Source organism: Aricia agestis, chromosome 7, assembly GCF_905147365.1.
Source record: "Aricia agestis chromosome 7, ilAriAges1.1, whole genome shotgun sequence".
Lineage (NCBI taxonomy): Eukaryota > Metazoa > Arthropoda > Insecta > Lepidoptera > Lycaenidae > Aricia > Aricia agestis.
In genome coordinates this window covers 10257754-10274575 of record NC_056412.1, presented here as the reverse complement: position 1 = coordinate 10274575, position 16822 = coordinate 10257754, and the positions used below count along the sequence as shown (strand labels likewise).

Below are 16822 nucleotides of genomic sequence, written 5' to 3'. Positions count from 1 at the left end.
TACTCTACTGTTTTTCACAGTTATAGTTTCCATGTTTTGTATGTGCCTGTTTTCTATCTTTCATCTTCTTCTTTTTGATTATGGCTCCTTGGTGAGTTGCCAATGTCAGAGTGAGTGGCGAGACCACAGTATAGCAATATTAGTCCCTACAGTAACGAAACGCCTTTGACGTCGCACGATGCCGCCACCAGAGTAAACAGAATTATAGAGAATACCGACTTAGAACTGATGTTGAAATTTTTAAATTTGACGTATTATGACGAAAATCATCGCTAGGGTCAGAGTAGACAGAATGATAGAGTATGCCGACTTAGAACTGATGTTGAAATTTTTAAATTTGACGTATTATGACGAAAATCGTCGCTAGGGTTGTTAACTTGTTACCTACGAATTTAAAACTATGACATATTCGCTGGACGTGTCCCTCTTTGGTCGGATTGTTGTTTGTATTTTGGCACATGCGATTAAAATTGTCAGAATCCAATTTTGAAATCTTTATTTTAAATATTTAAAAATAAATTATATCAGCCAGCGCGGGGCACATTCCGTTCATAGTCCTAGTGAAACCCGACGAATTTGACAGATATTGAAACCTGTCCGTTTATTTGCAGTCGAACTACTGGTAATTATGTCTATTGTGCCAGGGTTGTTAAATTGTTACCTACGAATTTAAAACTATGACATATTCGCTGGACGTGTTCCTCTTTGGTCGTATTGTTGTTTGTATTTTGGCACTTGCGATTAAAATTGTCAGAATCCAATTTTGAAATCTTTATTTTAAATATTTAAAAATAAATTATAATATCAGCCAGCGTGAGCGGTGAGGCACATTCCGTTCATAATCCTAGTGAAACCCGACGAATTTGACAGATATTGGAACCTGTCCGTTTCTTTGCAGTCGAACTACTGGTCGTTATGTCTATTGTGCCGCCACCGATGACAGGTACCGAGCAGATATGCCAGGGTTGCCACGAAACGGGAAATAAAATAAAAATAAAATATTGTGCTTGTAATGCAAATGTTATCATTTAATCTGTTTAATCAGCGTGTTATATTTATATATTTATTTATTTTATTTATTTTAAGAACATTACACATATAGGTACAAAGGTGGACTTAATGCCGTATGGCATTATCTACCAGTCAACCTTTGGGCGATACAAGGACAAAGTTGTGTAGGTTTAATAATAAATATATATAATTATACTTATAAAATATATATTGTATAATATTATACTATACTTATAATATACATATTATCACACATAAAATTATATATAAATAAAAGCAATAACCATACGTAATATATTATTATATAATAACTATATTATAATAATATATAGTTGATCAATGATGATGCTAAAAATATTATAAATATTAATTTATGCCATAAATTATGAAAACGAAGAGTCTGCCAACTATTTCAAGTAAACTCACGTACCCTGCGCTTAAAAGTATCTCTGGTTTTTGACATCCTAATTTCCGGAGGAAGAGCGTTCCAGAGGAGAATAGCCTGGATATTAAAAGAAGAGTGGACGGAACTTGACTTGTAAGAAGGGCAACTTAAAAGCTGATTTGAAGTGGATCGGTGGTTTTTATCGTGCCTGCTGCAACGGTATTGAAAGTGAGGGGCGAGATATTCGGGAGTATGGGGATGATGCAGCAGTGAATATAGCACACACAGTGCCTGTACAGAGCGGCGCTGACGTACTGGTAACCAGTGTAGCTTGGAGCGATACGAAGATACATGGTCGTATTTTCGAAGGTTGAATATGAATCGGAGGCAATTATTAAACAATCGGTCGAGTTTATCGAGTTTGTCGGCATTAAGATCAAAACAGCACAGGTCATCATAGTTAATTATAGGAAAGATAAGGGACTGGACCAGCAAGGTCTTGACCGGAGTGGAAAGGAAATTTTTGAGCCGGTAGATGAATCGTACATATTATGTCGTACTGCCAGATATTTACGTGAAACTTTATTTTTAGATGATTTTAGTTCTCTATTTAAAAAAATAATTATGTAACCCATCAAGCCCCATAAGCTCACCGGTGAGCGAGACACAATAGAATAACAATAGATTTCCAAGGATCCACGAATCACGATCGAAGGATTAAAATAAAGACGCATTCGAAATTTCGATTATATATAAAATATCCAATAATTAATCACACGTCAGGTGTAACAGAAGCACTTCAAAACTCTTATTACGTGCGCGATAAGGGCGCGGTATGTTACACTTGATATGTGTACCTGGGTAGGTAGGTACTAATTAGTATGTAACAGGGTATTTGACAGATTTTTAATTTATTCTATATTTTTTCTCTCCTTGTTACACTTCTTACAACGTAAACAATAAAACAGAGATGCAAATACATGCCGCCAAGGACAACACAATATTAGTGTAACTGTGAGCCGATATTTATGAAAATTTAAATCCTTTTTGTTTTTTGAATCAGATTTACATCCGTACACTGAACATTTATTATAATATCCCATTGTTTATAAGATAAGTTATCGTTTTACAACACAAAATTCGTAGACAACGCGCCAACGTCACCCCTGTGGGCGCAGGTACACAAACTCCGCGAGTTTGTGTACGCGGGCCCGCGCCGCCCGCTTCCCTGTAGTTTCGTTTTTCGTTTTACTACTGTAGGGATATGTCATATTGCTATACTGTGGCGAGACTCTGTGTTGAAGAAGGTCTAATGACTTAACAAGTGTACGGTTTACTAATTTAAAAACGAAGTCTGTTGAGAGTACCTAAAACAACACAAATTGCTGTTCTTGAGCGCCACCCATGCCTCACTTTACTTAAATATAAATAATGATTAAACTTGTTTAAAGTTTCAGTGTGATGTTAAAAAGTCTCAGTTGCGATAGGTGAGGCCAACCTCAATAACAATCAAACAAAATTATTGTCCACTATCAAGTACACAATAATTTTGTTTGGGTATTTATGTTAAAATATGTGGCTTTAACTAAATGTAAATAAATATGTAAATATAACTTTTACTACAATTTTGTTGATGAGCTACTTATTATTTGTGGATGACAACACAGAGCAAAGACTTAATTGAATAAGAAGAAATTGCGTTCCCTATACAGTTTCTAATTATCCGTTTTACAAATCATTACAGTAGCTGGAATCCGAATCACCGCCGCCATGTTATGACTAAGGACATTAATTAACATTGCCAATGTTTTTCTTCCTCCCCTTAATTAGGTAGTTAATTGGTGTGGTGTTTTGAAATAGAGGATCTCGTGTGACAGAACCGTTAGTTATTTTAATGAGCACAAATAATTACAATATAAAAATAAATAATACAATTAAAATCGACAGTAAACTAGTGCACCTACAATTTACTTTGCAATTCAAAATAAAAGCATTAAAAATTATGCATCACAGGCTGGTATATCTATTAATATAGTACGGGAGCCCATAGAATATTTTTTTTTATTCCTATCAAGCTAATTTTTTGTGAGTAGCTTCATTTTGATAAGACAAACAACATTTTTATCTGCGAAAAATCTTGAAAGCAGTATTTCATACTTTGAATTGATGGTCCTAAAATACAGACTGTTTTATTTGTAACACAATAATATTCTTTAATTATATGACTATTAATCTATCAATATACAAAACATCTGCTTGTTAGGGTTCCGTTTTAGGGTTCAGTAGTCAACCAAGTTTTGTTGATAATAGAACCCTATAACGGAACCCTAACGAGCTGATTTTTTGTATATTGATAGATTAATACTCACATAATTTAAGAATAACATTGTCCTACAAATAAAACATTCCATGTTTTAGGACCATCAAGTCAAAGTATGAAATCCTTTCTATCTCTGCTTAGCTACCCCTTTCGAGATTTTTCGCAAATAAAAATGTTGTTCGTCTTATCAAAATGAAGCTACTTACAAAAAATTATCTTGATAGTTAGTAATAAAAAATTTGTTCTAGGGCTCCCGTACATTTAAGAAACCAAAAAATTCCATGATTTTACTTAACATTTTTCAACGAATGATTTTGGTAAGTGTATTCACGAATTAATAAAAAGCCACATTTAGGAATAGACTAATTAATTCATACTTAATTAAATTATTTAAAATTATATTTTTCTCATGAGACACAAAAATATTATTATGCAAGTTTTAAAATTATCATTTATCTATACTTAAATTAATTATGTAATTAACTTGGAAACGGTGAAAAATAACAAAAATTGGATGGATGTATTTTACTGCAAATCTAATAAAGTAATTTGTAGATACAAAATAAATCATAAGTACTAATACTATAAAAACGAAAGTGTGTAATTGTGTGTGTATGTTTGTTACTTCTTCCCGGCTGAAGCGATTTTAATAAAATTTGGTATCATGTAGCTTCTTAATAATATGTACTACCTTTCTACGAGTATCCTCCATATACTTTGCCGTGCATCATTATAATTTACCTTGGTTATCCAAGTCCTTTCTAGCAGTCCTTTTTTTAGATACAAAATAAATAAATCAATAAAATGAACGAGTAGACTGTTTCTCAGAACCAAGAATAGACACTATCATATCAGTAGCCCTAGCACGGCCATCAGTAGAAATGCGAAAGTATAGACAAACTGTGGAAATAAACTAAAGGTGCCGTTCCGATCTTTACTGCGGCCAATCGCGACCGACAAAAATTTAATTAAAATGCCACTTTATGACAGACTATAGTTTATGTCATAGAGTAAAGCGGGGAATTGACTATCGGGCCGCCCGTCACGGGCAGGTCTATCGCATGTCTGCTCGTCAATTCCTAGGTACGGGCACATACTCTGTGCCCGTACCTAGGAATTGACGAGCAGATGATTGAGAGACGAAGCGGGAGGCCCGATAGTCAATTCCACGCTTAAGATATTATTTGAATTTTAAGCACTATAGTCTGTCATAAAGTGGCATTTTAATTGAACTTTTCGTAACGAAAAAAGATCGAAACGCCACCTTAAGTTTATTTCAACGGTTTGTCTATACTTTCGCATTTCTACTGGTGGCCGTGCTAGGGTTATTGCTATCAATATATAATATTATATCAATAACTATAATATTGATATAATATATTGATACTTTGATATCTACTCTCTATTCTGGTTTCTGCGGTACCATATTGTGGTACTAACCACAAAGTGGTATCATAATATGTAGTGGCTTACATTTTGCCGTAATAAAGCAATACTCTGTATAAATGAACTAAAAGGTAAACGTTGTCTCGTGTTTTGGTAGCGGACGAGGACTGAGTGGGGAAGTAACGAATCAATATTTGATGTAAGTGCTTTTTCGTGCCATGGAGAAGCTTTTATCTGGACAAGGGCAAACACTGAGAGCCTGAGACTGAGCTTTCACTCAGCCCGGGCTTACCCAACACTAATGCGTTTATTAATCTATCATTTTCTCTTAATTACGCTCTAAAATATACTTTATGTTGTGTTTTGGTGTTAGTTTAATTTTGGGTAAATGTGGAATAATGTTTTTTTTTTTTTTTTGCTGCATTAGGTATACAGGGTGTAACAAAAATAAGTTATAATACTTTAGGGTATGTACGTTTTCCTTGTAGAGAGTTCACTGTGAAAGTAGCAGCGCTGAAAGACCAGAATTTTTTTTCACTTTTGTATGGGGAAACTCGTGACGCTCGGGCCCTTCCCCATACAAAAGTGAAAAAAATTTTTCGTCTTCCAGAGCTGCTTTCACAGTAAACTCTCTACAAGGAACACGTACACACCCTATTATCACTTATTTTTATTACACACTGTAGAGTAATGTAAAACATTAATTAGAGAAAAAAATCAGTACAAAATGGTCTTAAAACAACTGTTCAACAGATGTTAAGTTTTTTGTGGTAAGACCATAAGAGATAACTTATCCTAAGTTCAGCTCTCTTGTTTTTTGTTGGTACTTGGTGTAAGTCTCTTTTTTTGTATTTTGCTAATGAGTAAAATATTATTAAAGTGATCCCAATGCTTCTGTAGTTACTGTTTATATCATCTTCAAACATATTGATATCAAGTTTCCTTCAACTTCTCTTAAACGACTCCTAATTAAATTAACACCATTAATTAATTGCTTCGAAGCTAGCTTTCATTAGCAAATGTCTGGTCATCGTATGCACTAGAAAGTTGTACGTATGCAAATTGCAAATATACTACCTATCCAATTTAACTCGACGACCTCTGTGGCTCAGTGGTGAGCGCGTTGGTAGCTCAAGCCGGGGGTCGCGGGTTCGAATCCCGCCGACGGAACAAAAAGTTTTCAATGTTCCCGGGTCTGGATGTGTGTACCTATTAAATATGTGTATGATATAATAAAAATCTTAAATATATGTATGGTATAAAAGTATTAAATATATTTCCGTTGTCTGGTACCTGTAACACAAGTCCTTTAGGTACTTAGCACGGGGCCAGACTGACGTGGTGTGAAGCGTCCATAGATATTATTATTATATAATTTAAGCCAGCTCCGAAGTCGTAACACGAAAAAGATTTTAATTAATTTAGTCAACGAAGGCTGAACGGGACTTAGAACTAAACCACGAGCGTTAATTATTATCTGTGAGTGCTCTTTGTTTAGTTGCCAACTCTAAATTAGTTTTGGAAATGGATCATTCTCCCCCTCCCCGGCCGGCCCACCCTGGACTTAATTGGAATGTTCTAAGATGACACCACTCTTGCCCCTAATCAGTTAACCCCCGCTGCGTTTTACTAATTTTCTGAAGACAGTCTGACAGGATTCATAATAAAAAGTTTATTTACTGGAGTACATTTGAATAGATGTAACAACTTGCTTAAAAGAAGCATATTGTATAATATTATGAGCTTTTTCGTAACCACTGTAGATCAGAAAATGTAGAATCCTCAAAAAATTAAATATTAATTACCTGCATACGCTAATAAATGTATGGAGGTTTTATAATATTATGTACTATCAGAGAAGTTGATTGCTAGACAGATGGCGGACCTAAGTAATTTGGTCGCGTTACGTCAAACCCAGCCGACAGATCACAGCTAACATTGAATTGACATAAGCCGACCAAATGACGTAGATCTGTCAACTGCCTATAGGAATCAATTTCCTCGATGGTACATTTACCAACAAAATTAAAACTTTCCTAATCGTTAAAAGCCTGAGTATAAATCTATTTCGCATATAAAACCTCTTAATATAGTTTTATTCAGACAGAATTTATTTTAAGTTAATAAATACGAAGAGATTTAAAATTTTTAGCACAATGCCTAAAAGAGCTTGTAGGAATTGTCCTCGTTTTAACTTAAGTACCTTATTTTAGAAATTTCCATAACAACATGCTTCATATAAATATATAAGTACAACTTTTAATAAGCAACAAAATACAGGGTGTAACAAAAATAAGCGATAATACTTTAGAGTTTGTACGTGTTCCTTGTAGAGAGTTCACTGTGAAAATAGCAGCTCTAAAAGACAAAAACTTTTTTCATTTTTGTATGGGCGAGTTTCCCCTTACAAAAGTGAAAAAAATTTTTGGTCTTTCAGCGCTGCTATTTTCATAGTGAACTCTCTACAAGGAACACGTACACACCCTAAAGTATTATCACTTAATTTTTTTGGTCATTTGGTCAAACATTTGGTCGTACTGTCCACATGCGTTATAATTTTGTTCCTTTTTTTCATAGTCAACGTATTTACTAACACTTTCGACTCACAAAGGGCACAATTATCACTTAGTTTAATTACTCCGTTAATGATCTCGCCGGTTCAAATTACGTACTCTAAAACGCATTAGCGTCTGACAGCCGGAGATTATCCGGCTCGGGCTTGGCCAGCCCAGCCGCCGCGGGACCGATGCCATAATGAAATTTAATGAGCCTTAATCGCCGACGACTTAATGAAGGAACAGTAAAGATAATGCCGTCCATTTACGTACACAGTTGCTCGGTACAGAGAGCGACCCTTCCGCCGTCAACATAAAGGTTACGTCGGAGGTAAAATATTATTGAATCGTACATAATTGCTTATGCGAAAGGCGAATAGACCGAGCCACGCTTTATTTAAAGCACTAATTACAGATAATATCGTGTGTGAGCCGGACATGTCAATCTCATTTAATTGCTTAGAATCCTCGACCATCACTCTATGGAGTAAGCTGAGTCCTCAATATTACATCATTACGGTTTTCAACTAAATAATCTTCTTGATATCAACTAAAATTGATACTTTATAGTTGCTTCACTTTTTTTAACGCATGTGAACCGTATTCTTAGCTATCTTGTGACGTTTCCTGAGGACACAAAGTACACCAAAGATGATCAAAATAAGTTTAGCGGCTCACACTTTAAGATGTGGTAGGCAGGCTGACATCACTTTCACATTAGATTACAGTATTATTATAATTCTATTCATATAGAACAATTTTATTTACGTAGTTATTTCAAAATAAAGATATAGCTTTTAAAGAATAATTAGGTGTATCGTCTACACCGTACCCCACAGTGACTAATGGAAGAGACAAGATGTTTCAGATTCCAAACAAAATGAAATTTAAGTTAAGATACACTCGGGATCCGAGCGAAAGCTTTATGTCACTTCAGTTTTGTGTTAGGAGTAAGTGTGCCTCGAGTAACCCGCGGGTAGGGGTAATATATTCCCAGATATACATAAGTGAAAACATTTTAAGAAGCTCCACGGACCCACTGCATCACCCCCGGGGATAGGGCCTAAAAGCACTATCTTCAAGCCAAAGCCTTACAACTCTTCTCAAATTCTACTTACTTCACCCTGTGTGGAGGTACCCACGTGTTTGTAATGTCCTCGAATGCTCTTGATACTTTATATAAATGGGGTCATTAATTTGTCATTATAATGTAGATAATTGGGCACTTTAGGTCCAGGAAAGAATTGTTATTACGGAAAAATTCATCAAAAACGAATTTCGGTGCGAATTTATTGTGAGAACGTCTAATAATACCAATAAATTATTAATTATTATAAGAGAACTCTCAAGCTATCTAGTAATCTAACTGCTAACCTGCTTATTTTTTATACGATTGAGTAATTCCTGGTAATATGAATATCAGATAAAGTAGGCGTACCTAACCTGAAGTGCTCTCTGGCGCCGATATACCAGGCGTCGAGAAAATGTGTTATGCGGATGACACTCTTGCCATCAGCCGCGGCAAGACATATCATGAGGCAGTGGTCCGCGCGACGGCTGGAGTCGCTCAGATCGTCCGTCAGATCCGCGGACTAGGACTGACAGTGGCCCTGGAAAAGTCCGAGGCTATGTGCTTTCACAGGCCCCGGAACCCTCCACCACCCGGACTGGAGATAGTAGTTGGCGGGATCCAGATAAAAGTCACTCCATCTATGACTTACCTGGGTCTCGTCCTGGACGGAAGATGGACTTTTAGGGAGCATTTCAAACAGCTCCAAACGAAGGTGTCAAAATCGGCAGGTGCCCTGGCCTCACTGCTCCCAAATCTCGGGGGTCCAAGCCTGAGTTGCAGGCGACTTTATTTGGGAGTCGTGCGCTCAATGGCAATGTACGGGGCGCCGATCTGGGCAGACCGATTGCGCAAGGAAAACAGTCTCGCGCTAGGAAGACTACAAAGGGTGATGGCCATCCGGGCAGTCCGCGGCTACCGCACAATCTCCAAAGATGCGGCTTGCCTGCTCGCGGGGGCCATCCCCTGGGATTTGGATGCGCGTGCCCTCGCCGATGTATTCTGGCGTTGCGCTGCGGTCCGCGCGGGGGGCAGCAACCCCCTACCAGATGCCGTACGTCGGTGGAGGAGCGATGCGAGAGACATGGCAATTGATTTGTGGCAAGAGCGGCTAGAAGAGCCGCAAGCCAGCGTGGACTTAGTTCTGGCCATCCGCCCAGTACTCAGACAGTGGCTTGATCGCAAGGATGGAACTCTCTCATTTCGCCTCACACAGGTGCTGACCGGGCACGGGTGCTTCGGTCGGTACCTGTGCGAGATCGTCGGAAGGGAAGAGACCCCAAGATGCCACCACTGTGACGAAGACAGGGACACGACCGAGCACACTGTATCGGTCTGTCCCTCTTGGAATGGACAACGTGCGGCCCTCACGGCCGCCATCGGATATGACACCTCGCTCCCAGCATTGGTTCGCTCGATGCTGGGCAGCAATCAAGGATGGAGGGCGGTTGAAGACTTTGCTGAGCATGTAATGGCCGCCAAAGAGGAGGCCGAGCGCATACGCGAGCGGGAGGCGCTCGACCCTCGAAGACGTAGCCGGCCAAGGCGACGTAGGGTCAATAATGACGACCGAAACGTTCCGCCATAGCCGGGGTGCTCGGGGCATCGGTGTGGGGACGCCGATGTCCATTGTACAGAGCCCCCGAGCGGGTCGCGACGCACTATGTGTTCCAGTGCATCGCGACGTAAATACAGAGGAATGACCTAAACAAGCCCTAGTAGGGTCTCTGTTAGGCCTGGAGGGTGTCTGAACACCCTCGATCAGACGTGTCTGCCGACGACCAGGCAGACGCCCGCTGATAGAACTGCGGTGGCCCCACATTTCCCGTGGTTCTGCGAGTAGCGGCGCAGAAAGGAACACGGTCGGGTTTTAGTGGGTAGAGCTGCGGTCACTTACCATCTCATCGGCCGCAGCGAGTCCCACATACCCCGGTTGTCTTCCCCAGCACTGCCGGGGATGCATAATAGCATTTCCCCTCTAAAAAAAAAAAAAAAAAAAGCGTACCTAACCTATCTTATTTGTCAAAATAAATTACTGTACGCTATTGGCCAGTTTTACCTGAACACTTTAATTGACAATTGCCTCACCTTAGAATGTCAGCTGCTTTAAAATGAGTCTTTGCCGAGTTTTTATGGATAAGATAACAGACTAATATGTTTAACCGACATCCAAAACGGCCGAGGATATATTTTGTTTGTCTGTTTATATCTTATTTGTTAATTCATTCCCACAGGGTAGTGTTTAAGGCCCGAGTTTTTTCCTGGTCTATTTAAATAATCTTTGCAACTACAAACCCTGTTGCGATAAAGTTTATTCATATGCAGATGACACTGCTTTAGTTTTTACAGGAGAGACTTGGGCAGAAACACAACGAAATGCTGTATCTGGACTCAGGCATACTATTTCTTGGGTCCACAAAAATTTATTGACCATAAACATAAAAAAAACCAAATAAATTACTTTTTCCAAAACAAAAAACCTATACCAAAAAAAACTGGTTTCAATTATGAGTCGAACCAAACCGTGGGTGGTTTACAAAAAAATAACCACGATGGCTAAGGCGGGAGCGTAGCGCAGCGAAGCTCGAACTTAACCCAAAAAAGTCGTAGTGGGCCAACACGGAGTTCCTTAGATGACGACGACATGACAATGATGATGAAAATCATTTCTCATCCAACCTATTCGTCCTCAACTAATCTCACCACCAAAATGGTTGGGCATGATTCTAAGCTCTAATCTTACAGAACCCTAACTAGCTGATTTTTTGTAAGATTGTCCTACAAATAGAACAATCCATATTTTAGGACCATCAAATCAAAGTTTGAAATCCTTTGAAGTATCTCTGTTAGTTATTGACTTTTGAGATTTCGTGCATTTAACGATCTGTAGTTTTCCTTAAAATATCAAGCCTCAAATAGAATATCAGTAACCAATAATCATTAATAAAGCAGCTCACAAATTTTTGCTCAAAGTGAAATTTTTAGTAGTTCATAATGTATAACCTCACTTAGAAAATTTTTATCTATCTTTAATACTGAAGTTGCCCGTTATGTATTTCCAGTCGCTCACTTAGTAATACAGTCGCTCGGATAGAATTTTAATATCTGAAATAAGTAGATTAATCACAATCGACTTTTTGTAAGCTCGTTCGCTGGATTTTATTATAAATCAATATTAGTCGTTAGTTTAGTTTATTTTTCGCTTACTCAAATTCATACCGCTCATGTTATTAAACTAGAGTACTTATGTTCATCATCAGCCGCAAAGTAAGTTTTTATTCGCTCGTTTTATTATTTCCCAGTAATAAATAATTATTAAGCAATATTGTTCTATGCATCACATTATTTCGCATTTTATTATTTTCTAAACTAAATGAAATACGTGGACGTGTTATTACACGTCCAAAGCAAATGTTGTTTCTAAATATCAGTACTTTCATTTCACACTAATTTCGTCAGTGGCCACCGATAGTCCAAATGTGCCCATACTCTTTTGACAAACATTAGTAGCTCAAGATTGTTTGAGCGCAGTACTCATATGAATTCATGTAACGAATTCAAGTTTGAAGTCGCGTAGAGTGAGAGAAAAACCTGCAATGGATTTGGTTGCTTAAAGATAAGTGACTGATGAAAACGGAATATTTTAGTGAAGTTCTAAATCCGGATATATTATCTGTTGCAAACAAAATGTATAGATAAATACCTTTAATAAAATGCCATTGATTTAGTTCAGATTAACTAATTATGCCTTTTGTAATGAAGTATTTTTGGGTGAAATGTTTGCAGGTTCTAAGCTCAACAAGGAGTGATTTTTATTACTTTTAAGGATAGCTTCCCAACTTAAAGCTTAAAACGGAATCTTAAAAACATATTCAATATTTTTGTCTGAATAAATTTAGAACATTACTTAGGGAAGGCTCTAAAGTGTAGCAGCTATTAATGAGCACTCAGTTGGCCTGCGTCACGGAATCAGAGTGAAATCCTCACTCGATTGTATGACGGCGAGTGGCGACGGAGCGGAAGTGGATCCCGATGTTTTGTAATGGAGCTTTTTAAAATGGAAGTCGAACTTTTGTCAGACACTTTTAGCCGCGTCGGAGATACATTTAAGCTTTTTAACTTTTCCAGTCCGGTAATGTATCCCGCTCACTTCGCAGAGGTGACGTGTGCTTTTTTTATTCGTACGACACTTTTATGTATACTTTCGCGTTGCATTCAGGATTGTACAGTAAAACCCATTAGAAGTATTTCAGTTTCAGAAGTTGTAGTTCATTTCTTTGATTTTTCGTTTGCTTACATCATCTGTGTGTTGTTTAATGTTATAATATTATTATTAAACTTACTATTATGCCATATTCTCGAGAGCTTATTCCTGTGCTTATCAACCTTATCTGTGCCGAAGTATTCATATCTCTGTTTTTAACCGACTTCCAAAAAAGAGGAAGTTATATTATGTTCGGCTGTGGATAATTTTTATTATGAAATATGTAGTTAAATATAACAATATCACAAATAATACGAATGTACGTTTTTCTGAAATTATTATAATGAAATTTGGCTAGGAGCTTAGGACACACTTCCAAAAAGCCAATGATTACCGAGGATAATTATTATTATCAACTTTGTCGCCCACTTATATTTATATTTGTAGCCGATAGTGGATTGGAAGTGAAATAATTTAAAGCAATTCCGAAAAAAGCTTGGAGCTATCTTTCGAATGTTCTGTAGTATATTCCACGTCGACAGAATAAACATTTCACCTACGATCCATTTAGTAAATGAAATCTGGCCACCACTCAGCGCATTAATACTGGGTTCCGCTAAATCAATATTACTCTGTCATATTATATTACATCGGTAGAGTAGGTTAAATACTTTGATGTTAAGAATATTATATAGTACATATCTCATATCTCATATTACCTAGATAAACTATGTGAAAAAGTTCGTAAGTTGTAATATTAAATTAACAATTTTTAAATTAAAAAAAATAACAACCCCAAATTATAAAATATTTCTGTGAGTGTCGACCTTTCTGGACCAATTTTGATGTTTTTTTCATGATGTTTCTTTATAAAATGAACGGTTAATGTTCTATTAAATAATAAATTTATTCAAGTGAATGTTCCAATTTTTGGTTATCTTTCATGAGAATGCAAAGATGCTAATGTAAGTTAAATCGCATACTAGGATCGATAAGTATTTGTATGAGATGTGAGCGGGTAACGAGCCGCGAGGACTTTTGAGCAGATCAGCAAATGGAGTGCTTCATGCATAATGTACGAGCAGTGCTGTTTACAAAATCGCTCCGAATGTATTTTCAATACGGCTGATGGCCTCTCATGAAACATTGAAAGCTGGCCGGAGCCCGGAACAGCGTATGACGGAAACCGTACTTTTAAGGAGTGAGCACACTGAGACGGGCCGTGCCGGGGCTCAGCGTGCCGGGGCTGATCGCAAAAATCCGCCTCCATACAATATGTATGGAAGCGGAAATCTGCTACACAGTGTGCGATACGCGCATCCGCTTCCATACAAATTGTATGGAGGCGGATTTTTGCGATGAGCCCCGGCACGCTGAGCCCCGACACGGCCCGTCTCAGTGTGCTCACTCCTTTACACTAGCTCCTTCCCGAAAACCTTATATCATTTTTCATCGAAATCCGTTCAGTGGTTTAGGCGCAATGAGCTTATTTTCGCAATGTCTATAAGGATTACGATGCGACGAGCCGAACCTGATTACCCATTACCAGTATTACCCAACTTTATTAAATGATAACAGTAGATAACTGGTACCTCAGAATTAATTAATCCACTCAGAGATTGCATCTAAAAGCCCCCCCCCCTCCCCCTCTCTTCTCCCCTCCGGGCGGGTCGATCCGTTTCCAGCCACTTAAACTTCACGCGCCGCGCTCTAGCTTCCGTTTTAATTACAAAATTAATTCAAAATGTAATTAAAGTTAACAATAAGGCAGCAAACAATTGAAGTTATTTACGTTAGTTTATGCTTTATAGCGGGTGCTCGGCGGCCATCGTAAAGTGTGCCCTAGCCCCCCGCGATAGGATCGCTTACCGCGTGAACTGGGGACTCCATTGTTTTAATTTTTATATAGCTTTTAAAGTTGTAAAGTGATACAGCTATTATTAAATTACGGGGTACTGTGTGGAAGAATGATCTATTAAACCTAATTGTTTTTTTAATCTCGGTTTATTGCCGATTGACGGGCTTTTAGTTTTTAACAGGAAAACTATACTTAATAATATTATTTACTTAATAATTTTGTGGCAGTGTATAATTAAGCAGCCGTAAGTGGTTTTTAACCCCCGACAAAAAAAGGGGTGTTATAAGTTTGACGTGTCCGTCTGTCTGTCTGTTTGTCTGTCTGTCTGTGTGTATCTGTCCGTGGCATCGTAGCATCCAAACGGGTGGACCGATTTTGATCTAGTTTTTTGGTAGACCGTAGAGACCAGTATAAAATGTAAGTACCTACAAAAAAGTTAGTAAACAGTAGTTTTCTGCAGCTTGGCAAAACAACCTTTTTTTTAATTAGCTACTGGCTACGCACGTACACTTCGTAGAATTCTACGACACGACGTAACTAGATCTCGTAGCGTGCTACGAAGTTCTACATTTTCGACACAATGACCATCGACCAATGGCCAATGCAACAAATACTTAACTATGGAGTTAATGTATGATAAGTTATGTTATGTTATGTAAGTATTTGTTCAGTGATCATATTTTATATTCCCGATTAAATAATAAAGCATAGTTCGTTGGAATTAGGTAGTTTATTTTTTAGATATTTCTTAGCAACGCATAGCCACATTATTTGTGGCATAGTCATTTGACAGCTCTTGTTTAAAACACATACTAAAAAATAAATGTACTGCGGGCCCACTTAATTTTAGGTTGCTTTTTAGGGATCCGTACCCAAAGGGTAAAAACGGGACCCTATTACTGAGAGTTCGATGTCTGTCCTTCTGTCCGTCTCTCTGTCTGTCTCCAGGCTGTAACTCAAGAACGTAGCGTAACGTAGTTAGAGAGTTGAAATTTTCACAGATTATGTATTTCTGTTTCCGCTATAATAACAAATACTAAAAACAAAATCAATTTAATATTTAAGGTGGGCTTCCCATATAACAAACGTGATTTTTTAAACATTTTTTCCTTGTTATTAATGATAACAAAAGGTGCCACCTGAAATGTTCACAAAATACTCAGTTTTTTTTTCACTTTAATAAATAATAAAATTTGAATAAAATTAATAATTGAGGCGGGCTCCCATATAGACGCACTCATTTTTTTCTTATTTTTGCTTTTTAGTGGTACGGAACCCTTTGTGCGCAAGTCCGACTCTCACTTGGCCGATTATTAGATATTCTTTCGACATAATAATATATCTTTGATGCAAATATTTAACAATATCTCCTTTCTTAAGTTGACTTACCGGGCTTCTACATCTACACTAATAATATTATTATACTCGATACACGTAATATTATCAAGCTTATTCTTAAAAGCTTCCGTCGTTGCTATTCCAACCACTACTTGTTATAAAGCTGTGTTGAAAAGCACTTAACGGAATTGATTCAGGCCATTTACCATTCTTTATACAAACAGAAAAACCTTTCCATTATCGTAAATTATAAAACCTTTTAACAAATAGAACTCTCAGATTACAGGTTTTATAATTATTACTTACTCAATTCATTTATTTTATTACGACACAAATTCAGTGGCACCTGACCAGTGCTGAATTTATATTTTTAGGGTTCCGTAGTCAACAAGGAACCCTTATAGGTTCGGTCTGTCCGTCCGTCTGTCTGTCCGCGGTTTTGCTCACAGACTATAATAAGGCCTAAAAAGCTGTAATTTGGCATGAATGCATATCATCCTAATGATGCCGACAATGTGATGTTGCTTCTGGAAATGTGAAAAAATTCAGGAGATTAGGAAATATTAGGCTGAATTTAAAAGGAAAATTATCACGGCTAGGAAAAATTTCTTTCTGAAATTCCTCCTCCCTTAGTCTACACGTTATAATTCCCAAACCGAGGTTGTCATGATTTTTGTGAGCGATTCTCGCTTCAGT

General features: G+C 37.5%; 1 protein-coding gene across 1 annotated transcript; it reads left to right on the top strand.

Moving 5' to 3' along the window:
• Positions 1–9141: 9141 nt before the first annotated feature.
• LOC121729064 lies at positions 9142–10314 on the top strand. Its single transcript, XM_042117452.1, has one exon. The coding sequence runs from the start codon at positions 9142–9144 to the stop codon at positions 10312–10314; it is 1173 nt and encodes a 390-aa protein (XP_041973386.1).
• Positions 10315–16822: the final 6508 nt, after the last annotated feature.

Excerpts from the sequence above, each read along its gene's own strand:
- LOC121729064 (XM_042117452.1), top strand. The coding sequence starts at position 9,142 with ATGTGTTATGCGGATGACACTCTTGCCATCAGCCGCGGCAAGACATAT.